Source organism: Ornithodoros turicata, chromosome 2, assembly GCF_037126465.1.
Source record: "Ornithodoros turicata isolate Travis chromosome 2, ASM3712646v1, whole genome shotgun sequence".
NCBI lineage: Eukaryota > Metazoa > Arthropoda > Arachnida > Ixodida > Argasidae > Ornithodoros > Ornithodoros turicata.
Window position 1 is genome coordinate 601,910 of NC_088202.1, and position 25,797 is coordinate 627,706.

Sequence of the window (25,797 nt, forward strand, 5' to 3'; positions counted from 1 at the left end):
GCTCCTAACAACAAGAAGACAAGGATAATCCCCCGTCACTTACAGTTGGCTGTTGTCTTGTTGCAGTTTGTTGTTAACCTCTATGGTGTCAACATAGCAGGTGGTAGAAAAAGTGGCAAGGCCAAGGGAAAGAGGACGTATTCGTCCGCACAAAAGGGGTACAGTTCGCAATCGGTCGTACAGCTTGGGACAAAAGTTTACGGAACACGGCACTGGCGTATTTCTTCATCGGAGCGGACCCGTGCTGGCTTTCAGGAAGAGTCGGAATAAAAAACCGGTGACTCGCTACTTTATTCATCTCTCAGTATGTGTGTCCGTCCTTGACTGCTGCTAGGGTGTCGCTCCAATGGAGAAATGCGACAACCCGGTGTTCCGTAAACTTTTGTCCCAAGCTGTGCCCATCGTCTCCTGAGGAAGGGCAACTGCACCGAACGCGTTGGGTCCCGAGCCGTAGTTTACCTGGCAGCCCTGCTCGAACTGCCGTGCAACGCCGCTCCTAACAACAAGAAGACGAGGACCATCCCCCGACACTTATAGTTGGCTGTTGTCTTCTTGCAGTTTGTCGTTAACCTCTATAGCCTCATCATGGCAGGTGGTTGAAAAAGTAGCAAGGCCAAAGGAAAGAGGAAGACTTCGTCCCGCACAACAGAGTTCCAGTTCCCCATCGCTCGTACCCATCGTCTCCTGAGGAAGGGCGACTACACCAAACGCATTGGATCCGGGGCCTTGCTTTACCTGGCAGCCGCGCTCGAGGTGCCGCACAACGCCGCTCGCGACAACAAGAGGACGAGGATCATCCCCCGTCACTTAGAGTTGGCTGTTCTCTTCTTGCAGTTTGTCGTTAACTTCTATAGCGTCAAGATGGCACGTGGTTGAAAGGCGACAAGGCCAAGGGAAAGAGGAAGACTCCGTACCGCACAACAGGGCTCGAGTTCACCATCTGTCGTATACATCGTCTGCCGAGGAAGGCAAACTATACCGAGCGTGTTGGATCAGGCGCCCTGGTTTACCTGGCAGCCGTCTTCGAGATAGCAGGCAATGCCGCTCGCAACAACAAGAAGACGAGGATCATCTCCCCTCACTTAGATTGGCTGTTGTCTTCTTGCAGTTTGTCGTTAACTCTGTTAACTTCTGTAGCGTCAACATGGCAGGTGGTGGAAAAAGTAGCCAGGCCAAAGGAAAGAGGAAGACCTCGTCCCGCACAACAGGGCTCCAGTTCCCCATCGGTCGTACCCATCGTCTCCTGAGGAAGGGCGACTACACCGAGGGCGTTGGATCAGGCACCCTGGTTGACCTGGCAGCCGTGTTCGAGATGGCAGGCAACGCCGCTCGCAACAACAAGAAGGCGAGGATCATCCCCGGCACTTAGAGTTGGCTGCTGTCTTCTTGCAATTTGTCGTTAAAGCTCAGCTACGCCGATTTTCCAGTGTTACAGTATGGAATAGTACTCACACGATGTGTTCATAAGGAAACACTGAATATGTGTGCAACATAGATATCCCAAACTCCTCGCGGTTTTTCGAAAAAGTGAAATTTTAGTTTCACTGACATTCCGTCTTGTGGCCCGCAAACCCTGTGTGGACGATACATTCGTGGTCTGCCTGTGCTCCGGCTTGGAATAACATTTCCAACTGCAAGAAGACATCAGCCAACTCAAAAACCCAAAACACACCGATGCAGGATCGGCATCTCCCGCAATCATAATTAGGCAGCGATTGTGATCACCCTCAGGTGTGGACAAAGCGGGCATCGGCGACAGAGATCAACAACGCAGACAATTGTCCCCGTTCGCGAACATGATTACACACTTCAAGGAGGGTTGGCGCAGGCGCAGTGGCTTCCTTTCACCCTCGCCTTCTCGCTACTCGCACTGCCCGTTCCGGGTTGGCAAGACGGTGGCGACGACAGCGGGCTGGACGAAGAAAACAACATCAATTAACGCCGAAACAGCTGCAATCTCATTTGTATTAATGTGAATTTCTTTAAAGTAGACATCCTGGAGCAGTGTTCTCTTTTAGTTTTTAACTTCTGGGGGTATTGTGTAAAGCTTGCACCAGACGGCTGCAAATGAAAACCAAGATCACGAACGTGAAGTGCGGACGGTACGGCGTGCCCAGCGGGATTACGCCAACCAGGATTGCGGACCGCTCCAGATTGTGTGCGACAGTGCGTTTTGGGTATAAGTGATGGGGGATGACCGTCGTGTTCTTGCTGTTGCGAGCGGCGTTGCGCAGCACCGCGAGCACGGCTGCCAGGTAAATCAGGGCTGCCGATCCAAAGCGCTCGGTGTAGTTGCCCTTCCCCGGGAGACGATGTATACGACCGATGGGGAACTGGAGCCCTGTTGTCCGGACGAAGTTTTCCTCTTTCCCTTGGTCTTGTCACCTTTTGTACCACCTGCTACCCAGGCAGAAATCTGGAATGGGACCATTTCAAAATGGTTTAACGAACTGGTCCCACTCTGGTAATGGTCCCACTCTGGTCCCACTTGCCAAGTGGTCCCATGGGGGACCAGTTCGTTAAACCACTTCAGAATGGGACCGCTCTGGAGTGGGACCACTTCAAAGTGGTTTATTGGACAGGTCCCACTTTGAGTGTGTCGCACTTACTGACTGGGACCAGTTGAAAGTGGAACCAGCTTCACGATGGTCCCACTTGAACTGGAACCAGTGGAATTGATCCAGTGGTCCCCTCTGCTAAGTGGTCCGGGATCCGACCACTTAGCAGCAGGGGCCACTGAATGCATGACTGAAAATAATGCGTAGAAATGCACATATTGCTCAATTAAATACCGTTTATTCTGCCAAAAGCATACACTGAGCAGAAAGAAATAATCAATACATCTCTACATGTACATACCACGTATTATAAGTCTGATCACTCACTGTGTCTTGACAAAGCATATGCCTGACTGTGCGATGCACTCACGGACCACGGGGAGCTTTCGTTCGTTGGCCACCTCACATCTTGTATTTTCTTAGAGAAGATGACACATGACACTCCTGTTTTCCATGCAGGTCGCGACACCCCCTTCCTCTTCACCGTACGTTCGGAATCTTCTTATCCTGTTTCTCTTCCAAGTTCCACCTAAGTTTCTAAAATGAAACATGTATTTAATAGCAATCAAAACATCACGGTCATCACTCATACCTGCAAACATTCGCGACGTGCAGTCCGATTGGCGTTTCACAGTGCGTTTTGCCCCTACGCCGTTTAGGTCTTCTTGGCGTCAAAACTCTTCCGGGAAATCGACAATGTGTTGCACAGGAACCATTGTCATCGCATTGTCTTACAAAGCCCACTAAAACACACGTAAATACTGCACAGGAGATACACCATCCTTGCGACGGCAACTGAAGACCAAACCAACTTGCTGCGACGCGTTCAAGCTCTCCAACTGCCATGCCACCTGCCACTCTCGCATCTCTCGCCCTCTCCTCTCCCTCTCGGCTCTCGCTGTTTGAAGTTTGAATTTGTAGCCGCCGTAGCGTCTCCACATTGCATCAGCCTCTGCAGTTACCTTTTCTTTCTTTTTTCGTTGTCTTTCTTCTAGTTATTTAGCTTAATTTTTGTTGTTGTTGAGATGTATTTTTTACCTTTCTCTGGTACTTAATGTGTTATGATATGCACCTTCAGATGAGAATATGTGCTCGAATTGGAGTTACAGGGATACAGCATATATTTGATCGCAGACGCACGCACCTGGATAAACAGCAATAAAAAGAGATCATGCATGTGCTAAAATAGATCAGAGTAATAGACCAAACAAAACCAGAAGGATATATGGCGAGTGTGGACAAGATGAAATCTCAAAGGGGAAAGCTGGGAAGCTGCCCAACTTGGAGTCTCAAGTGACCATTCTGGGAACAAAATGGTACCTGTGAGGCTTCAGCTGGAAGTGCTGGAACCATCTGAGCCCAAAATGGAACCCGCTTAAAGCCAGAGTGGGAACCACACACCACTTTGGCACCCTTCTGGGCCCAGAATGGAACCCACTTAAAGCCAGAGTGGGAACCACACACCACTTTGGCACCCATCTGGGCCCAGAATGGAACCCGCTTAAAGCCAGAGTGGGAACACTGCACCACTTTGGGACCCATCTGGGCCCAGAATGGAACCCGGTTAAAGCCAGAATGGGACCACTAACGCCACTTGGGGACCCATCTGGGACCAGAATGGAACCCGCTTAAAGCCAGAGTGGGACCATTAATACCACTTGGGGACCTATCTGGGACCATTCAACTGCAAATGGAACCACTTGGGGACCATTTGGGAACCAGTCCTGATTTCTGCCTGGGTATGTTTGACGCTATAGAGGTTAACGACAAACTGCAACAAGACAACACCCAATTATAAGTGACGGGGGGATGATCCTCGTCTTCTTGTTGTTACGAGCAGTGTTGCGCGGCAGTTCGACAACGTATGCCAGCTAAACCAGGGCTCCGGACCGAATGCCTTTGGTGTAGTTGCCCTTCCTCAGGAGACGATGGGTTCGCCCGATGGAGAACTGGAGCCCTGTTGTGTGGGATGAAGTCTTCCTCTTTCCTTTGGCCTTGCTACTTTTTCCACCACCTGCCATGTTGACGCTATAGAGGTTAACGACAAACTGCAATAAGACAACAGCCAACTATAAGTGACGGGGGATGATCCTCGTCTTCTTGTTGTTGCGAGCGGCGTTGCGCAGAACCTCGAGCACTGCTGCCAGGTAAACCAGGGCTCCGGACCCAAACGCGTTCGGTGTAGTTGCCCTTCCTCAGGAGACGATGAATACGACCGATGGCGAACTGAACTCCTGTTGTGCGGAAGAAGACGTCCTCTTTCCCTTGGCCTTGCCACTTTTTCCACCACCTGCCATGTTGACGCTGTAGAGGGTTAACGACAAACTGCAAGAAGACAACAGTCAACTATACGTGACGGGGGATGATCCTCGTCTTGTTGTTGCTAGGAGTCGCGATGCCCGGCAGTTCGAGCACGGCTGCCAGGTAAACAAGGGCTCCGGACCCAACGAGTTCGGTGTAGTTGCCCTTCCTCAGGAGACGATGGGTACGACCGATGGAGAACTGGAGCCCTGTTGTGTGGGATGAAGTCTTCCTCTTTCCTTTGGCCTTGCCACTTTTTCCACCACCTGCCATGTTGACGCTATAGAGGTTAACGACAAACTGCAAGAAGACAACACCCAATTATAACTGACGGGGGATGATCCTCCTCTTCTTGTTGTTAGGAGCCCAATGCGCGGCAGTTCGAGCACGGCTACCAGGTATAACCAGGGCTCCGCACTCAACGCGTTCGCTGTAGTTGCTACTCCTCAGGAGACGATGGGTACGACCGAGAGCAAACTGGACCATTGTTGTGTGAACGAAGACATCCTCTTTCCCTTGGCCTTGGTATTTTTTCATCACCTGCCATGTTGACGCTATGGAGGTTAACGACAAACTGCAAGAAGACAACAGCCGACTATAAGTGATGGGGATGATGCTCGACTTGTAGTTTGGAGCGGCGTTGCGCGGCAGTTCGAGCACGGCTGCCAGGTAAACCAGGACTCCGGACCCAACGCGTTCGGTGTGCTTGCCCCTCCTCAGGAGACGATAGATACAACCGATGGCGAACTGGACCCCTGTTGTGCGGACGAAGATGTCCTCTTTCCCTTCGCCTTGCCACTTTTTCCACTACCTGCCATGTGGACGCTATAGACGTTAACGACAAACTGCAAGAAGACAACAGCCAACTATAAGTGACGGGGAATGATCCTCGTCTTGCTGTTGCGGGCGGCGTTGCGCGGCACCTCGAGCACTGCTGCCAGGTAAACCAGGGCTCTGTACCCAACGCGTTCGGTGTAGTTGCCCTTCCTCAGGAGACGATGGATACGACCGATGGCGAACTGGACCCCTGTTGTGCGGACGAAGATGTCCTCTTTTCCTTGGCCTTGCCACTTTTTCCACCACCTGCCATGTGGACGCTATAGAGGTTAACGACATACTGCAAGAAGACAAGAGCCAACTATAAGTGAGGGGGATGGTCCTCGTCTTGTTGTTGCTAGGAGTCGCGATGCGCGGCAGTTCGAGCACGGCTGCCAGGTAACAAGGGCTCCGGACCCAACGAGTTCGGTGTAGTTGCCCTTCCTCAGGAGACGATAGATACGACCGATGGCGAACTGGACCCGTGTTGTGCGGACGAAGACTTCCTCTTTCCCTTGGTCTTGCCACTTTTTCCACCACCTGCCATGTGGACGCTATAGAGGTTAACGACAAACTGCAAGAAGACAAACAGCCAACTCTAACCCTGTATTCACACGAGTCAGTTTTCTGCCGGCTGACGCTCAGGCGGCAGGGAACGTCACCGCTCTCTGATGCCACGTGACCGGCGCTCTTCGCCACGTCACCACTTTCTGATCTCCGGAGCGGCAGTCGGAGGCAGCCGGATATCTTGTCCTCCCGGCACAGATTCTGACGACCGACGGCGTCTGCTGCCGGCAGAAGGAGAAGGTGACGCAACGGATACTTATCGCACGGGCTTTTTATTTCATCAGGATTGTTCTGTATGTGTCCCATACAAGGGCATTCACTGTACTATGGCCAATTCTGAATTGGAACGCCAACGATGCTTGGCTTTACCGCGAAAGTGGTGCAACGACACACCCGCGCAGCAGCTTTGGAACAATTATGCAATGCATAGATAGATGCCTACAATGTAGTGTTGCATAGGAAGTTTTTTTCTCTACGTCAGACGAAACAGACACGGAATACAAAGCATGAATTTTATAAACGTGGATATTTCTTTCGCTGGACAGACGTTGACTACACATAATCGTTCGCTTGCACCTTTCCAATACATGTATAAAAACATAATAATTGGAAGCTACTCGTTCTACCGAAAGGAAAATAAAAAATAATTTGATTTAATTTAATTTAATTAATTTTTGACTACCTATAGCTCGACATCACAGCTTCATCGCCAGTCCATCACTTGTCGGCACGCTGTATATAGCGCCTATATTTATGCTCAGCATCGAGATACGCTTCATTAGTGGAAAATAAAACCGAATGTGACAACGTATATTATCAAACTACTCCGACAGGCGTTTGGGTTGCCCACGCGGAGATTTGGGTTAATGCTGTTTTACATTCCATAGCGCTTCTTCGGAACTTATTCTTTGGCCCATATCTTGTCCCGTTTCTCACGTGAATGCACTGTGAACCATCCACAAGGAGCCCAAGCGCAAGAAGTTTTTCTTTCATTATTGGTCCATCCTACGCTAGACACGAAATTCAAGCGCGAATACAGAAGGGATCGGAAAACTGACAGCCGCCGGGAAAATGACTCGTGTGAATGCTAGATAACGAGCGGGCGTCTTCAGACGCGTAGTGACCTCGTTTATCTCGGATATCCTCTCACTCCTTCCTGACTTGCTGCCGGCAGAAAACTGACTCGTGTGAATACAGGGTAAGTGAGGGGGATGATCCTCGTCTTCTTGTTGTTGCGAGTGCCATTGCGCGGCACCTCGAGCACTGCTGCCAGGTATAACCAGGGCTCCGCCCTCAACGCGTTCGGTGTAGTTGCCCTTCCTCAGGAGACGATGGGTACGACCGAGAGCAAACTGGACCACTGTTGTGTGAACGAAGACATCCTCTTTCCCTTGGCCTTGCTATTTTTTCATTCACCTGCCATGTTGACGCTATGGAGGTTAACGACAAACTGCATGAAGACAACAGCCAACTATAAGTGATGGGGATGATGCTCGACTTGTAGCTTGGAGCGGCGTTGCGCGGCAGTTCGAGCACGGCTGCCAGGTAAACCAGGACTCCGGACCCAACGCGTTCGGCGTGCTTGCCCTTCCTCAGGAGACGACAGATACGACCGATGGCGAACTGGACCCCTGTTGTGCGGACGAAGATGTCCTCTTTCCCTTCGCCTTGCCACTTTTTCCACCACCTGCCATGTGGACGCTATAGACGTTAACGACAAACTGCAAGAAGACAACAGCCAACTATAAGTGACGGGGGATGATCCACGTCTTGCTGTTTCGAGCGGCGTTGCGCGGCACCCTCGAGCACTGCTGCCAGGTAAACCAGGGCTCTGTACCCAACGCGTTCGGTGTAGTTGCCCTTCCTCAGGAGACGATGGATACGACCGATGGCGAACTGGACCCCTGTGTGTGCGGACGAAGATGTCCTCTTTCTCTTGGCCTTGCCACTTTTTCCACCAGCTGCCATGTCGACGCTATAGAGGTTAACACAAACTGAAAGAAGACAACAGCTAACTATAAGTGACGGGGGATGATCCTCGTCTTGTTGTTGCTAGGAGTCGCGATGCGCGGCAGTTCGAGCACGGCTGCCAGGTAACAAGGGCTCCGGACCCAACGAGTTCGGTGTAGTTGCCCTTCCTCAGGAGACGATAGATACGACCGATGGCGAACTGGACCACTGTTGTGCGGACGAAGACTTACTCTTTCCCTTGGTCTTGCCACTTTTTTCCACCACCTGCCATGTTGACGCTATAGAGGTTAACACAAACTGAAAGAAGACAACAGCTAACTATAAGTGACGGGGGATGATCCTCGTCTTGATGTTGCTAGGAGCGTGTTGCGCGGCAGTTCGACAACGGATGCCAGGTAAACCAGGGCTCGGACCCAACGCCTTTGGTGTAGTTTGCCCTTCCTCAGGAGACTCGATCTGTACGCCCGATGGCGAACTCGACCCTGTTGTGCGGACGAAGACGTCCTCTTTCCCTTGGCCTTGCTACTTTTTCCACCACCTGCCATGTTGACGCTATAGAGGTTAACGACAAACTGAAAGAAGACAACAGTTAACTATAAGTGACGGGGGATGATGCTCGTCTTCCTTGTTGTTGCGAGCGGGCGTTGCGCGGCACCTCGAGCACTGCTGCAGGTAAACCAGGGCTCCGGACCCAACGCGTTCGGTGTATTGCTCTTCTCAGGAGACGATGGGTACGATCGATGGCGAACTAGACCCCTGTTGTGCGGACGAAGACTTCCTCTTTCCCTTGGCCTTGCCACTTTTTGCTCCTACCTGCCATGTTGACGCAATAGAATTAACGACGAACTGCAAGAAGACAACAGGCGAACTCTAAGTAATGGGGGGATGATCCTCGTCTTCTTGTTCTTGGGAGTGGCGTTGCGCGGCACCTCGAGCACTGCTGCAGATATAACCAGGGCTCCGCGCCCAACGCGTTCGGTGTAGTTGCCCTTTCTCAGGAGACGATGAATACGACCGATGGCGAACTGGACCCCTGTTGTGCGGACGAAGAACGTCCTCTTTCCCTTGACCTTGCCACTTTTTCCACCACCTGCCATGTGGACCGCTATAGAGGTTAACGACAAACTGAAAGAAGACATCAGCTAACTATAAGTGACGGGGGATGATCCTCGTCTTGTAGTTGTTAGAAGGCCGCAATGCGCGGCAGTTCGTGCACGGCTTGCAAGGTAAACCAGGCTGTATGGGAACGACGAGGAGTTTCTGCCCACGCGAGTACCGAAAGAGAAGGAGGGATCGCGAGCCAGGCACTCCTGGCCTGTACCTTCGTTCAGGCAGTTTGGATCCGCCCCTCTGGAATAAAGTGGGACCCATATTCATGACAGCGGTCTCCGAGTTTCCTTCCTGTAACATATATTTGTTGGTCGCCGAAACACGGGACTCTCCTGCCGCTCTCCTCCGTCAAGGAATCACTCGGATACCGCTGCCATCCTCGCCTTCAATGAGTCGTCCACAGAAGGCTCGTTCCGTCCTTCGCGCGGCCGGTGACACGGCTCCTCAACAAGTTGGAAGGCCTGCACATCTCCGATATCCAAACCTCAGCGAGATCACCGATAACGCTCATTTGCTGGAACAAAAGGCTGAACAGTTGCGAGAGTGACTCCAAAATCCAGGACGAAGTCAGCGATGACGCGTTCGAAGATGAGTTATACTACAGCCACACGTTACCAGACGATATTTACCTCGCCGTGGCAAGAGCTCGTCGCAGTATCGCGCCCAGTCCTACCGTCGCACCCGCTCCTCGTGATCCTCACCAGCTTCCATCCAGCATTAGGACGGTCGCTCTTCCGAAGTTGCAGATCCCCATTTGCGGGCAAGGCAGAGGACTGGCAAGCGTTTTGGGATCACTTCCGAACCACAATTCATAACTGCGAAGCTTTGCCCAGAATCGAAAAGTTTAAATATCTACTGTCCTACTTGTCGGGTCCAGCGAAACGTTCCGTCGAGGGAATTTCCATCTCTGAAGCGAATTACGACACGGCGATCACGACTTTACAGAATCGATTCGGTCGACCAGCGGCGCTCGTAGATGCTCACATCGATAAGCTGCTCAATTTGCCCCCTGTATCCTCGGCCAGAGATGTAGAGAAGTTGCGAGAACTCTACGACACCATCATCTTTAGAACCGGTTGCTTACAGAATCTTGGAGTTCCTCAGTCCCGTTACGCAGTCGTGTTGCACCGAGTAGTGATGCGCTGCATACCGGAAGAGCTGGCCGTCGAGTTTCGCCAGCGACAGCTCGAGAAAGCGCCCTCAAGTCCTCTTCAGCCGCCAGGCGTGAGGGGCAGATGTCAGACGAACGCTCCGAAACAGTTTCGAGCTTGCTGGCCTTTCTTCGCAGTCATATCGAGAGCCGAGAGGATTGCAAGTTGCTCAGCGTCGTGTATCCCAACGGGAACCGCGGGAGCAGCGATCCTGCCCCTCCCCGGAGCAGCCTGCCAGTTTCCCGACAGCCTCTCATAGCAGCCCGCTCGACAAATCACCGTCCTCGTAATTGTCCGCTGTGTAACAGCCCCTCTCACGCCATTCAAGATTGCCACGCAGCTGTGTCTTCCACCGACAAGCGTAGACTTCTCTCAGCCAAACGTTGCTGTTTCCGCTGCGGCAAATACAACCATGTCTCACGCGAATGCCGTTCCTTCAGGTACCTAACGTGCTCCACCTGAGGCGAGCATCACCTTTCCCTCCTCTGCGACATCCAACGCGCCAGTTCTGAACGCTCCTCGCACACCCCCACCACGACGGCTACGTGCACTCGACCTGCCACGCACGTCCTCCTCCAAACCGCTCGCGTCTGGGCACTTGGACGGCAAGCCAACCATCTCGTCCGCGCGCTCTTTGATACCGGCAGCCATCGCACTTACGTTCGACAGGACCTGTCCCGCAGACTCGGTTGTCCCGTCCTCGGAACCGAGGACCTCACTGTGTACTCCTTTGGGAGAAGCAAGGCTCCTTCCAGATACCACTGCCGGAGAGTGGCATTGTCCTTGACTAGTCAGCACGCTCATTGTCCTCTCATTATAGAGGCTCTCGAAGTTCCGGAAGTGTGCTCTGTCACTACCCAGCCTCTGGACATACTGGCCCTCGACAAACTGCGTGACCTAGGGCTTGCTGCGGCCGATGCCCCGCTTCCCGATAGCGTCGCCGACGCCCACATCAGTGTTCTCATCGGATCCGATATTTACTGGACACTCGTGTCAGGCAATATTCGCCGTCTCACCCCTGGTCTCACCGCAGTCGAAACCCGCTTTGGATGGCTAGTCCAAGGAGCCTACCCCGTCTCCGCCTCAGCCTGTACTGCCGTCACTACCGCGCTCTCGTTCGCAGGACCGCCATGTGAATCCGACATTGACCCGGCCGAAATGTGGCGGTTAGACGCCATCGGAATCACCGATGACCCCTCCGATCCCATGCACTTGCATCCAGCGTTGGATGAGTTTGAGCACCAGGTGGCCAAGATAGGCAATCGTTATCAAGTTCCGCTTCTCATCAAGGACTCCTACTTCGGCGAACTAGCGGACAACCGAACGATTGCAGAGGCCAGACTCCTTTCGCAGCTTCGTCGCCTTCGCGATCAGCCCCATCTCCTGCAGCAATATCATGACACGATATCGGAGTACTTCTCAGAAGGTCATGCAGAAGAGGTGCCCAACATGTCGAGCCGACCGTCGAACCTCTATTACCTTCCTCATCATGCAGTCATACGCCAAGATGCCGTGACAACGAAGGTTCGGGTAGTCTTCGACGCCTCCTCGCATATGCCCGGCGAACTCTCGCTGAATCAAGTTCTGCACAAAGGCCCGAATCTCAACGCTGACCTCCTCGTGCAACTTATCGCGTTCCGCTGCCATCCGGTCGTACTGATTGCAGACATTCGCAAGGCCTATCTGCAGATCGCGATCCGTCCCGAGGATCGAGACGCCTTGCGTTTCCTTTGGATCAAGAAGCTACCTTCACCTCAAGAACCCCTACCGGACATCCAGGAATGGCGAATGACTCGAGTTCCATTCGGCGCCTCTTCCAGTCCATTTTTACTCGCCGCCACACTACGTCATCATCTCGCAGGCGCGGCCGACCGATACCCGGATACCACCGAACGCTTAAAACATGGCTTTTATGTCGACGACCTCATTGTCGGAGCAACCTCCGACGACGACGCCTTCCGACTCTATCAGGACGCCGTTTCAATCTTGGCCGAAGCTGGCATGGAGCTCCGCAAATGGGCGTCTAACTCCCCAACCATGAATAGTCAGTTTCTACACGACGGCCTTGCCTATGACAACGTGTCGACTCAGCCTATGATCAAAGTGCTAGGACTCCTCTGGCATCGACCCACCGACGAAATCACCTTCGACGTCGGTTCGGTCGTCGTGTACATCGCCGATCACCCGGTCACCAAGAGGACCATTCTCCACGCACTAGCCCGCATCTTCGACCCCCTGGGGTACTTGACCCCCTTCACCATATCCGCGCGCCTGTTGTTTCAGTCGTTGTGGAGTCTCGGTTACGGTTGGGATGCCCCGCTTGCTCCCCAGCAACGCTCCGGTTGGACCGAATGGTGTTCGCAGTTACCAACCCTCAACACCATACGCTTGGCTCGCCACCTGACAGCGGTATGTGACCTCGCGAATTCGTCTGGCGAGCTTCACGTTTTCGCTGACGCCAGTCCGCGCGCCTACGGAGCGCGCTATACCTTCGAACGATCGCCTCCCAAGGCCAGTGGAACTGCAGTCTTCTCATCAGCAAAGGCCGGGTGGCTCCGCTCAAGACCATCTCCCTTCCACGCCTTGAACTCATCGGATGCCTCGCCGCCGCAAGGCTCGCCGCTCACATCCGGCAACTTCCGTTGCTCACATCTCTACCCACTTATTTTTGGACCGATTCCACAATAGCATTGCACTGGATCACAGCCGACCCACCGTCCAAACCTGCCTTTGTTCAGCACCGCGTCACCGAAATCAAACGCCTCTCTGCCGGTCACACGTGGCGTCATTGCCCCGGACAAGAGAACCCCGCGATCTTGTCACTCGCGGTGTGTCTGCTCAGCGACTCGCCGCCGAACCCCTGTGGTGGCACGGCCCACACTGGCTCACCATGCAGGCAGACTCCTGGCCTTCTCGGCCCTCTTCAAGCTTAACTCCAGTCCCGCAAGATGAAGAACGCGTCACGCAGACCACTGTCTGCCCCGCTCCCTCGCTCAGGTTACCGGCTATTTTCGATTTAGACCGCTACGGCAATCTAAGCACGGTTCTCCGGATTACCGCTTGGGTACGCCGCTTCGTCGCTAACGCTCGTCACACGGCGTCGCCCGTACGCGGTCCCCTAACCGCACGCGAGCTTGATCAGGCAGAAATCTACTGGCTTCGGCGGTCGCAAGGTGACGTCTTCGTCGGCGAGATTTCCGCGCTTCAGCGCGGCGAGCAGCTCGCTCGATCATCAGCCATCAGACTCTTCCGACCTATACTGGACGATGACGGCATTCTCCGTGTCGGTGGCCGCCTTGAAGCCCTCCGACCCAAGTGACCTAAAACACCCTATCTTGCTCCCAAGCCATCACCGCCTCACGGCCCTCATTATCATGTATGCCCACCTCCACCTCTGCCATGCAAGCATTCATACAACGCTCCTCGATCTCCGCGACAGATCTGGCTGCTCAAGGGACGACAAACTGTTAAACGCGTACTTCGTCAGTGCCTGCGGTGCCGCCGCACGAGACTTCGTCCAGAATCCGCGCCTGTCCCCCACTACCTCGCGAGCGGATAACACCGACCACCGCCTTCGACGTCACTGGCGTGGACTTCTGCGGTCCGCTGTATGTCCGAGTCAGCTCAAGCGCCTCATCTAAAGCATACGCGGCCCTCTTTACGTGTGCGGTGACTCGAGCAATTCACCTCGAGCTCGTCACAAATATGACCGCCCCGGCTTTTCTTCTCGCTTTCCGCCGTTTCGTCGCCCGACGCGGTGTTCCATCACTTGTATACTCCGACAACGCCCGCACGTTCCACCGATGCGCTCACCTCCTCACTCTCCTGTCCACGGAACCCGTCCAAGATTTCGCCAGCAATCTTCGCATCACTTGGAGGTTTAACCCCCCTTCCGCCCCCTGGTGGGGTGGGTGGTGGGAGCGCATGATCCGCACGGTGAAATCATCCCTAAGACTGACCCTAGGCCATAGTCGCAAGACATTCGAAGAACTGGTCACCATCCTTCACGAAGTCGAAGCGGCCGTAAACAGCAGACCCCTCACTAGCATATCCACGGATCCCAAGAGGTGCTCCCTCTAACCCCGTCTCATTTCCTCGTCGGGAGTCGTATTGCCAGGCTGCCGCTTCTCGAGAACGTCCAGCAACACAGCACGCCCTTGACGTACGCAGACGGAGCGAACGACGCCAGCAAGCCATTGAAGTGTTCTGGAAGCGCTGGAAAAGGGAATATCTCCTCCAGCTCCGTTCTGCGCACCAAGGTGCTGGCGGATCTCCTACAGCTCTGAAGCCTGGTGATCTTGTCATCGTTGAAGACGACCGCCTCCCACCATTGTTGTGGAAAACCGCCATCGTTGTAGCCACACACCCGGGGCGCGACGGGATCGTCCGGAGCTTCACTATCAGACTCGCAAACGGAAGAGAAACGTCACGTCCTGCTCAGCGTCTGTACCTGCTAGAGGCCCACGAGGACACCACTGCCGCCCCCGGGAGGATGTTGGGAATCGACGAGGACGTTTCTGCCCACGCGAGTACCGAAAGAGAAGGAGGGATCGCGAGCCAGGCACTCGGGCCTGTACCTTCGTTCAGGCAGTTTGGATCCGCCCCTCTGGAATAAAGTGGGACCATATTCATGACAGCGGGTCTCCGAGTTTCCTTCCTGTAACAAGGCATCCGGACCCCATGCGTTCGGTGTACTTACCCTTCCTCAGGAGACGATGGATACGATCGATGGTGAACTGGACCCCTGTTGTGCGGACGAAGACGTCCTCTTTCCCTTGGCCTTGCCACTTTTTCCACCACCTGCCATGTTGACGCTATAGAGGTTAACCACAAACTGCAACAAGACGACACCCAATTATAAGTGACTGGGGATGATCCTCGTCTTCTTGTTGTTAGGAGCAGTGTTGCGCGGCAGTTCGACAACGTATGCCAGGTAAACCAGGGCTCCGGACCCAACGCCTTTGGTGTAGTTGCCCTTCCTCAGGAGACGACGGACACGACCGATGGCGAACTGGACCCCTGTTGTGCGGACGAAGACGTCCTCTTTTCCTTGGCCTTGGCACTTTTTCCACCACCTGCCATGTTGATGCTATAGAGGTTAACGACAAACTGCAAGAACACAAATGTCAACTATACGTGACGGGGGATGATCCTCGTCTTGTTGTTGCGAGCGGCGTTGCGCGGCACCTCGAGCTCTGCTGCCAGGTAAACCAGGGCTCCGGACCCAACGCGTTCGGTGTAGTTGCCCTTTCTCAGGAGACGATGGATACGACCGATGGCGAACTGGACCCCTGTTGTGCGGACGAAGACGTCCTCTTTCCCTTGGCCTTGCCACTTTTTCCACCACCTGCCATGTGGACGCTATAGAGGTTAACGACAAACTGCAAGAAGACATCAGCCAACTATAAGTGACGAGGGATGATCCTCGTCTTTTTGTTGTTAGAAGCCGCAGTGCGCGGCAGTTCGAGCATGGCTGCAAGGTAAACCAGGCATCCAGACCCAATGCGTTCGGTGTACTTGCCCTTCCTCAGGAGACGATGGATACGATCGATGGTGAACTGGACCCCTGTTGTGCGGACGAAGATGTCCTCTTTCCCTTGGCCTTGCCACTTTTTCCACCACCTGCCATGTCGACACTATAGAGGTTAACGACAAACTGCAAGAAGACAACAGCCAACTATAAGTGACGAGGGATGATCCTCGTCTTCTTGTTGTAGCGAGCGGCGTTGCGCGGACCCTCGAGCCTTGCTGCCAGGTAAACCAGGGCTCCGGACCCAACGGGTTCGGTGTAGTTGTTCTTCCTCAGGAGACGATGGATACGACCGATGGCGAACTGGACCCCTGTTGTGCGGACGAAGATGTCCTCTTTCCCTTGGCCTTGCCACTTTTTCCACCACCTGCCATGTCGACACTATAGAGGTTAACGACAAACTGCAAGAAGACAACAGCCAACTATAAGTGACCGCGGATGATCCTCGTCTTGTTGTTACGAGCAGTGTTGCGCGGCAGTTCGACAACGTTTGCCAGGTAAACCAGGGCTCCGGACCCAATGCCTTTGGTGTAGTTGCCCTTCCTCAGGAGACGATGGGTACGCCCGATGGCGAACTCGACCCTGTTGTGCGGACGAAGACGTCCTCTTTCCCTTGGCCTTGCTACTTTTTCCACCACCTGCCATGTTGACGCTATAGAGGTTAACGACAAACTGAAAGAAGACAACAGCCAACTATAAGTGACGGGGGATGATCCTCGTCTTGTTGTTAGGAGCGGCGTTGCGCGGTACCTCGAGCACTGCTGCCAGGTAAACCAGGGCTCCGGACCCAACGCGTTCGGTGTAGTTGCCCTTCTCAGGAGACGATGGATACGCCCGATGGCGAACTCGACCCTGTTGTGCGGACGAAGACGTCCTCTTTCCCTTGGCCTTGCTACTTTTTCCACCACCTGCCATGTTGACGCTATAGAGGTTAACGACAAACTCAAAGAAGACAACAGTCAACTATAAGTGACGAGGATGATCCTCGTCTTGTTTGCGAGCGGTTGCGCGGCCCTCGAGCCTTGCTGCCAGGTAAACCAGGGCTCCGGACCCAACGGTTCGGTGTAGTTGCTTCCTCAGGAGACGATGGATACGACCGATGGCGAACTGACCCCTGTTGTGCGGACGAAGATGTCCTCTTTCCATTGGCTTTGCCACTTTTTCCACCACCTGCCATGTCGACACTATAGAGGTTAACGACAAACTGCAAGAAGACAACAGCCAACTATAAGTGACGGGGATGATCCTCGTCTTTTGTTGTAGGAGCGCGTTGCTGCAGTCCTCGAGCACGGCTGCCAGGTAAACCAGTACTCCGGACCCAACGCGTTCGGTGTGCTTGCCCTTCCTCAGGAGACGATGGATACGCCGATGGCGAACTGGACCCTGTTGTGCGGACGAAGATGTCCTCTTTCCCTTGGCCTTGCCGTTTTTTCCACCACCTGCCATGTTGACGCTTAGAGGTTAACGACAAACTGCAAAGAAGACAACACCCAATATAAGTGACGGGGATGATCCTCGTCTTCTTGTTGTTACGAGCATTGTTGCGCGGCAGTTCGACCGTATGCCAGGTAAACCAGGGCTCCGGACCCAATGTTTGGTGTAGTTGTTCCCTCAGGAGACGATGGACGCGCGATGGCGAACTCGACCCTGTTGTGCGGACGAAGACGTCCTCTTTCCCTTGGCCTTGCTACTTTTTCCACCGCCTGCCATGTTGACACTATAGAGGTTAACGACAAACTGAATGAAGACAACAGCCAACTATAAGTGACGAGGGATGATCCTCGTCTTGTTGTTGGAGCGCGTGCGGCAGTCCGAGCACGCTGCCAGGTAAACCAGGGCTCCGGACCCACGCGTTCGGTGTGTTGCAATTCTCAGGAGACGATGGATACGACCGATGGCGAACCGGACCCCTGTTTGCAGACGAAGACGTCCTCTTTCCCTTGGCCTTGCCGTTTTTCCACCACCTGCCATGTTGACGCTTAGAGGTTAACGACAAAACAACAAGACAACAGCCCAATATAAGTGACGGGGGATGATCCTCGTCTTTTTTGTTAGAAGCATTGTGCGCGGCAGTTCGAGCAACTGCAGGTAAACCAGGCTCCGGACCCAATGCCTTTGGTGTAGTTGCCCTTCCTCAGGAGACGATGGGTACGCGCGATGGCGAACTCGACCCCTGTTGTGCGGACGAAGAGTCCTCTTTCCCTTGGCCTTGCTACTTTTTCCACCACCTGCCATGTTGACGCTAGAGGTTAACGACAAACTGCAACAAGACAACAGCTAATATAAGTGACGGGGGATGATCCTCGTCTTCTTGTTGTTGCGAGCGGCGTTGCGCGGCACCTCGAGCTCGCTGCCAGGTATCCAGGGCTCCGGACCCAACGCGTTCGGTGTAGTTGCCCTTTCTCAGAAACGATGGATACGACCGATGGCGAACTGGACCCTGTGTGTGCGGACGAAGACGTCCTCTTTCCCTTGGCTTGCCACTTTTTCCACCACGTGCTATGTGGCGCTATAGAGGTTAACGACAAACTGCAAGAAGACATCAGCCAACTATAAGTGACGGGGGATGATCCTCGTCTTGCTGTTGTTAGAAGCCGCGATGCGCGGCAGTTCGAGCACGGCTGCAAGGTAACCAGGCATTCGGACCCAACGCGTTCGGTGTAGTTGCCCTTTCTCAGGAGACGATGGATACGACCGATGGCGAACTGGACCCCTGTTGTGCGGACGAAGACGTCCTCTTTCCTTGGCCTTGCCAGTTTTTCCACCACCTGCCATGTTGACGCTATAGAGGTTAACGACAAACTGCAAGAAGACAACAGCCAACTGTAAGTGACGGGGGATGATCCTCGTCTTCTTGTTGTTGCGAGCTGCGTTGCGCGGCACCTCGAGCACCGCTGCCAGGTATAACCAGGGCTAAGCACCCAACGCGTTCGGTGTAGTTGCCCCTCCTCAGGAGACGATGGATACGACCGATGGCGAACTGGACCCCTGTTGTGCGGACGAAGACGTCCTCTTTCCCTTGGCCTTGCCACTTTTTCCACCACCTGCCATGTGGACGATAGAGGTTAACGACAAACTGCAAGAAGACAACAGCCAACTATAAGTGACGGGGGATGATCCTCGTCTTCTTGTTGTTGCGAGGGTGTTGCGCGGCACCTCGACCACTGCTGCCAGGTATAACCAGGGCTCCGCCCCGACGCGTTCGGTGCAGTTGCCCTTCCTCAGGAGACGATGGATACGACCGATGTCGAACTGGACCCTGTTGTGCGGACGAAGATGCCCTCTTTCCCTTGGCCTTGCCACTTTTTTTACTACCTGCCATGTGGACGCTATAGAGGTTAACGACAAACTGCAAGAAGACAACACCCAATTATAAGTGACGGGGGATGATCTCCTCTTTTGTTGTTAGGAGCGGTGTTGCACGGCAGTTCGACAACGGATGCCAGGTAAACCAGGGCTCCGGAACCAACGCCTTTGGTGTAGTGCCCTTCCTCAGGAGACGATGGGCACGCCCGATGGCGAACTCGACCCCGTTGTGCGGACGAAGACGTCCTCTTTCCTTGGCCTTGCTACTTTTTCCACCACCTGCCATGTTGACGCTATAGAGGTTAACGACAAACTGCAAGAAGACAACAGCCAACTATAAGTGATGGGGATGATGCTCGACTTGTACTTTGGAGCGGCGTTGCGCGGCAGTTCGAGCACGGTGCCAGGTAAACCAGGACTCCGGACCCAACGCGTTCGGTGTAGTGGCCCTTCCTCAGGAGACGATAGATACGACCGATGGCGAACTGGAACGCCCTGTTGTGCAGACGAAGATGTCCTCTTGCCTTGGCCTTGCCACTTTTTCCACCACCTGCCATGTGGACGCTATAGAGGTTAACGACAAACTGCAAGAAGACAACAGCCAACTATAAGTGACGGGGCATCATCCTCGTCTTGTTGTTGCGAGCGGCGTTGCGCGGCACCTCGAGCACTGCTGCCAGGTATAACTAGGGCTCTGGACCCAACGCGTTCGGTGTAGTTGCCCTTCCTCAGGAGACGACGGACACGACCGATGGCGAACTGGACCCCTGTTGTGCGGACGAAGACGTCCTCTTTCCCTGGCCTTGCCACTTTTTCCACCACCTGCCATGTTGACGCTGTAGAGGTTAAGGGGGGATACCAGCTCCAAAGGCCCCATGTTTTTCTATGGAACACGTTTCGTCCTTAATCTCGGTTAATATTCGACGGATTTTCACTTGGTTTGTTTTGTACGATAGCTTGTCCAATGCTGCATTGAGCTTCATTGCCAATTTTTGATTTTCGCTCTTGACATTTTTCTAGGCGTTCTGAAAGCACGGGAAAATTGAATGCAAATTTGAAGCGCTCTTGTTAAAAACTAAAAAGAAAAATGAAAAATCCGTATTGAAACTCGGATGCAGAATTCTTTCCAGAGTATTTTGATTTCATACTCATTGAAATCCGCTCACCCGTTATCGAGATTAAGGGCAAAATGCAGAGGTACCTGGAGCCGTAGGAGATGGTCCTGTCTTCCCCGTGCATGGTAGCGCCATGCCGTGGATTAGAAGGGGAAGTACCACTCCGCGTAAGGAAGCCCCCGTATTCCAAACCCCTATCCTTCCTTCTCGTAGTGTGAGTGAGAAGGGATCAGAAGCCCATTGTAGGAGGAACACTTGGTGCCTCAACAGCGGATTAACTGATGGCCAAGGTGGCCAACCGGCCCTTGGTAGGCTTTCCGAAGTGAAAACGGGTAGCAGCCTTTTGGTCGGGGACGTCTCCATCAACGAAGGAAACGAAGGAAAAGGAGCTCACATGTTATATTATCAATTTCGCTTTTGGTAGCGGAAAAGACACAATAAAGCAGATCAAAAACTGAAAACACAAAACGTTATTCAGAGATTCCCGTAAAGGTTCCAATAATCCGTGCGTTGACAGGAATACTTGTTCAATAAAAACGATAAATGCATGACATGTCACACTGCCTCATAACAGAGATTCATGTCCACTTTTATCGAATGATTTCTTGTTATCTCTCGGCGGAAAGTTGTATGCGAACGTTTCACGAGTATTTATACAAATTAGAAGCGTATGTGTATGGCTCAGATGAAAGTTTCGATGAAGGCTAAAGCATAAAAAGTTCAAGATCAAGGTAGAACGGCATAAACAGAAGGTGGTTTTGTGACAAATTCACAAATAGTGTCACGTCAGGAAACGCGTCACATGACTCTATAAGAAACGAAAAAGAAGGACAAGGAACGACGAAGCGAAAGTCAACGTGGATGAAGGGCGGAGCGTAATGGAAACGGAATTAAAGATGTAGCACCTGAAGCTTATCCGTGTTTGTGTGAAGTCACGTGATTTCCTAGTTTTGCAATCAAATACCTCTTCTGCCAAAGAAATCATCATATTGCCCACTCGTGAAGAAAAATAAAAAAGGGGAAGAAAAGAGGACACACAATATGCGCTTTTGTACTTCATTGTTGCTTCCTCGCGCTATCGCCATATTGAAATCTGATGCCGGTGTTCCATTGTATGGTTTTGCTGCTCCATCGCCGTTCAAGTTGGGAGCCGGAAAAAATGTCCCGGAAAAAACGTCCCCACGGAAAGAATGTCCTCAGAAAAAATGTCCCCTGTGGAAAGGTTGCCGTGAGTTCCCGAAAGAAACAAAATAAGGGTGTTGAGGTTAGGATCGCATGGTATTTAGACGACAGTTTGTTTGCACCAAGTTTTACTGAGCTCCTGTCATTGTTAATGCTTATTCTGTGCTGTGAAATGAGAGTCAAACGTATTTCCAAGCAAATAAGCTGAAGGTCCCCCGGAAGAAGTATCCCCCTGTGGAGAGGTTACCCAGGTTAACCAGGTAATAATATTTTTCGGGGCATTTTTTCCGGGACATTTTTGAGCATAATAAACATCTGAGGCATAATAAATAATAAACTTTACTTCGGTGTGTCTTCTATGCCTTTGTGCAATTACAAACACAAAGAATGTTTTTCCTTTTGCACGTACACTCTTAAAAATGAACTTCACCGCATAGCCCGCTCCTAGCCAACCATCATCTCGAATGATATCGTTATCTGCCCTGATTTGTTGAGAACGGGAGGCGTACGCCTTTTTTGTGACACTTATGCTGTTCATAATTGTCACAAAAAAGGCGGCGCTGCGCCTCCCTGTTTTTAACGAATCAGGGCAGATAACGATATCATTTCGTGATGATGGTTGGCTAGGAGCGTTGCTATGCGGTGAAGTTCATTTCTAAGAGTGTAGGAGAACGCTGGAATACACAGACACTGTGGCACATGACGTCAACGAGAGGATTTCTTTTCTGTGGGGTCTTTTAGTGCACACTGCTTCTCGCCTATCTAATTGAAGTGTGCTTGAACAATAAAAAATCAATCAAACGACCGCTGCCGTTTCGATCAAACGGCGTTCGACCAAATGTCCCGCGTTCGATCAAGCGACCTTCCACCAAACGGCGTCCAATCAAAGGTCACCGGAACCTGAAAACACCGCAGATGATTTTCTATCGACGCTCCTTTTGTTTTTCGCGTGCTGCTATATTATTGAAATAAATAAGGTACTCTCTCTAAAATGGCGGGATTAAGCTTTTGATCTTTCCACCAAACACTTTTTCGAAACGAATGCGTCGATCAAATGTCTTTCGATTCGACCAAGTGGCGTTCGATCAAAGTCTTCAATCAAACAGCGTTCGACCAAATTGGCGGCTTTAGCACTCCAATAGCCAAAACCATATACCACGCGCTAGCCGTGTTAGCCACCACGTGCCGATTTCTGATTGTCGCTAAAATGTAGTTCCTGAAGGTGTTCTTTCATTGGGTAGACGCTCGTGAGACCATCGCATGCAAAATTCATAAGTTATTTTTATTTAATTGGCGAGAGTCTGCATAATGAACCGTTACACGGCTCTATCTTGTAGCCGGTGCATCAATAATAGCAACCCAAAAGAAATTATTTCGTCAGCATGAACCGTTTTCGAGTCGTTCAGCCTGGAGATCTTAGTGGGTGCACGGTGTAAGTCAAAAGCAGCATGACGATACACAAGTCGTACAGAGTGCGAACCAAGGAAGAAACCACAGACACATTTGTCCGACAAGCTGTATTCCCTCAAGAACCCATCTTTTCTTAGGAGATTAGCCGTACATTCTTGTCGATCCAAACAAAATGCAACAAGGTCACCGCGTATTATTGGAACTACATGCCCCAGCGGGTATTGCGCACTTCCTGAACAACAGTACTGGTTATGGCACCCAGCGCCTCTAGCGCCATCTGTGGCTGTCTAGACCCCCGGCGCCATCTCGTGCCGAGAGTCGGCGAAATGGAGCGGTTGGTTTCCCCTCTTAAGAGGACATTTTCACATAGGTCTCAACTCAAAAATGAACTTTTTTCTGCGATAGATGGCGCCACACGCGTCCTTCTCACTCCTCCACATTTGTAAGAAGTCCTTCGCGTCTCTGATTGGAGGACACGACAAGCCCCACGTGACAGGCGGAGACCTATGAGCTGGGTTGTGTTTCCTTTATTTTAGATTTCCTCCTTTCCCCGATTTGCTTTTGCGCGGTGGATTTGGTTGTCTCGCGTTTGCTCTGTGGTGTGTACGTTTTACTGGCATTTCTCGAACATGCCGTGTGACTGTCGCGTACCGCCGTTACCAACTCGCTTTCTCGTGGATGAAGATTGCTCTGATCGGTAGCAGCGGCCTAAAGCTTTTCACCCGATACGCAGAGACTGTCCGTGGAGGTGTCTATTCGTGATATGGTGATCGTAGTTTTTCAGTTTTCGTGTTGTCACAGGATCACGTGTCCCTGAGAATATCGGGGGGACTCCAGTTGAGCTGAATAGCGATTTTTGTCAGAGGCTACGGCATCCAGAAAGGACGCGGGGTTGTCGACGGTCATATGACAGTAGCAAAATCCCGTTGCAAACCATCCCTGCTGTTCTTGCCAGTGACATTTACGCTGTTGAACCTGACGTTCCTTGCTGTCGTTTGGTGTCGTGAAAGCGCTCCCTCAATCGGCTCGCATTATTTCATAATAGAACTCAAGGCCGGTGCGCTCCCACAGGACTGCTTGCAAATTTCGATAGAGGTTTCGCACTCATCTTTAGAGCATTGCGCGGGCCTTGTCGGGCCGGGCTTTACGTTTCCCGCACGTGCCCGTGCCAGGTTCGGACTTGACAACACATACCATGGTGCGGCATGTACGTCATAACAGACTTCATGAGACTCGACAGCTGATTGTTTGTGTCCATTTTCATTGCCTATTTCGTGTAACGGGTCGTGTTCTTCTTCTTCATAGGGGTTAGGAGATGTCAGCCAGATAGCTACGGATTGATACTCGAAATTCCACACACATGCACTCACACACGTTGGGTGCCCACAGGTGTAATGGGCGCGTTTCGACAGCAGAAGGTAGCGTCCTTACATCAAAGGCAGAGAGGAGCAACCGCTACACACGACACCGCTCCCTACGGGAAGAGTGAGTCGCTGATCAATGAGGTATGTGCGGTGTTTTCCAAGGCGTATTGGCAGGGTTCATGCACTACCCGCTCTATCCAGCGGTGGGAGCCCGGCTTTAGTGTTTCCCGCGGGTAGCGGCGGGGTTGCGGGGGATAGTTTTGACACCCGCGCGGGGTGCGGGCAGGCGTGGGGGGCTCTAGCTCTGCGGGCGGGTCGGCCTCGATCATAGCCAACGGCTACAGCAACACAACGAGAGAAAAGATCAGACCAAATAATATAAGTAAACTAAGACGCCGCTGCCCCTGCCTGGTCCGGGTCCCGGGTTATGGTGCCGGATGTCATTTTCAACTGACTTTGCAGTTCGCCGCACAACGCATTGTGATCCCAGAGAAACGTAAACGATGAAAGGCGCGTTGGTTGGCAGTAGCCAGCTGAAGTTTATGACGCGCGACAGGCTGTTCGTAGACTCTGACGTGGAAATCGTCACTTTTAGCTATCCCGGAGCTACAGCGGCCCGTCTGAGAGAAAAAATCCATCGACTGCACCTAGCAGTAGACTGGATCGTCATGTATATCGGTGGCAACGATATCCAGGATGGGAAGAGTGCCGCAGCTGTTTTGCGGGAAGTCTCAGTAAGTACAGATTGCAACGATTTCAATCTCTGTGCTGCTAAAACCCATTTCCTCTGACACGCCAGGGAAGATTCATTTCCATGAATGGTCTTCTTTCACAGGATACCGTTGAGGTGGCGAAAGGCTACGCGGAGCATATATTCCTGTATAAGCTGATGCCACAGACAAGGCGGCCTGAACTTTCTGGCACAATTCAGGGATATAACGCGATGCTGCGCACGATTCCAGCTGTCCGTGCCGGTGACGCTACGGTGTTGAGCATTGACGTGAGTAGTCGCTTCTCGAACGCTAACTCTGGAACTTCCTGGTGGTCATGGCAGGTATTTTATAATGCTCGTTAATTTTGGAAAAACAGTGCGACAAAAAGTAACTGGGGCTACCTTTGTGGTGCTTGAATTACAAACAGTTGATGGTCTTGATGCGGTACCTGTTTGTAATTCAAGTATCACAAAGCTAGTTTCCAGTTGCTTTTTATCGCGCAATTTTTCCGAAAATAAAATGCGTACGAAGTACTGGCACATGCCTACCAGGAATTCCGGTTTATTTGTATTGCTGTCTTTGTGAAGTGCTGTTTGCAAAAACATTCCGTATATATGTTCAAATATCTTTTCCAGCACAAGGTCTTTACCAGGAACAAGGAGGTGAAAGAGGGGATGCTTTCACGGGATGGCTATCACATTTC

The 25,797-nt window shown here is 52.3% G+C and overlaps 4 protein-coding genes across 4 annotated transcripts; 2 read left to right on the forward strand and 2 right to left on the reverse strand.

Annotated features, from left to right (window-relative positions):
- Positions 1-5,725: 5,725 nt before the first annotated feature.
- Positions 5,726-6,222, reverse strand: LOC135386464 (histone H2A-like). The gene is made up of 2 exons (XM_064616369.1): positions 6,158-6,222; positions 5,726-5,942 (listed from the first exon to the last, which is right to left on the reverse strand). Exons 1-2 carry the CDS (start codon positions 6,220-6,222, stop codon positions 5,726-5,728), a joined length of 282 nt encoding a protein of 93 aa, XP_064472439.1.
- A 4,664-nt stretch (positions 6,223-10,886) lies between these two features.
- LOC135386465 (uncharacterized) lies at positions 10,887-13,162 on the forward strand. Its single transcript, XM_064616370.1, has 2 exons — positions 10,887-10,914; positions 11,295-13,162. The coding sequence occupies exons 1-2, from the start codon at positions 10,887-10,889 to the stop codon at positions 13,160-13,162; spliced, it is 1,896 nt and encodes a 631-aa protein (XP_064472440.1).
- Positions 13,163-14,398: 1,236 nt separating this feature from the next.
- On the forward strand, positions 14,399-15,089 carry LOC135386466 (uncharacterized). Its single transcript, XM_064616371.1, has 2 exons — positions 14,399-14,541; positions 14,645-15,089. Exons 1-2 carry the CDS (start codon positions 14,399-14,401, stop codon positions 15,087-15,089), a joined length of 588 nt encoding a protein of 195 aa, XP_064472441.1.
- Positions 15,090-16,967: 1,878 nt separating this feature from the next.
- LOC135386467 (uncharacterized) lies at positions 16,968-17,450 on the reverse strand. The gene has a single exon (XM_064616372.1). The coding sequence runs from the start codon at positions 17,448-17,450 to the stop codon at positions 16,968-16,970; it is 483 nt and encodes a 160-aa protein (XP_064472442.1).
- Between the last annotated feature and the right edge of the window lie 8,347 nt (positions 17,451-25,797).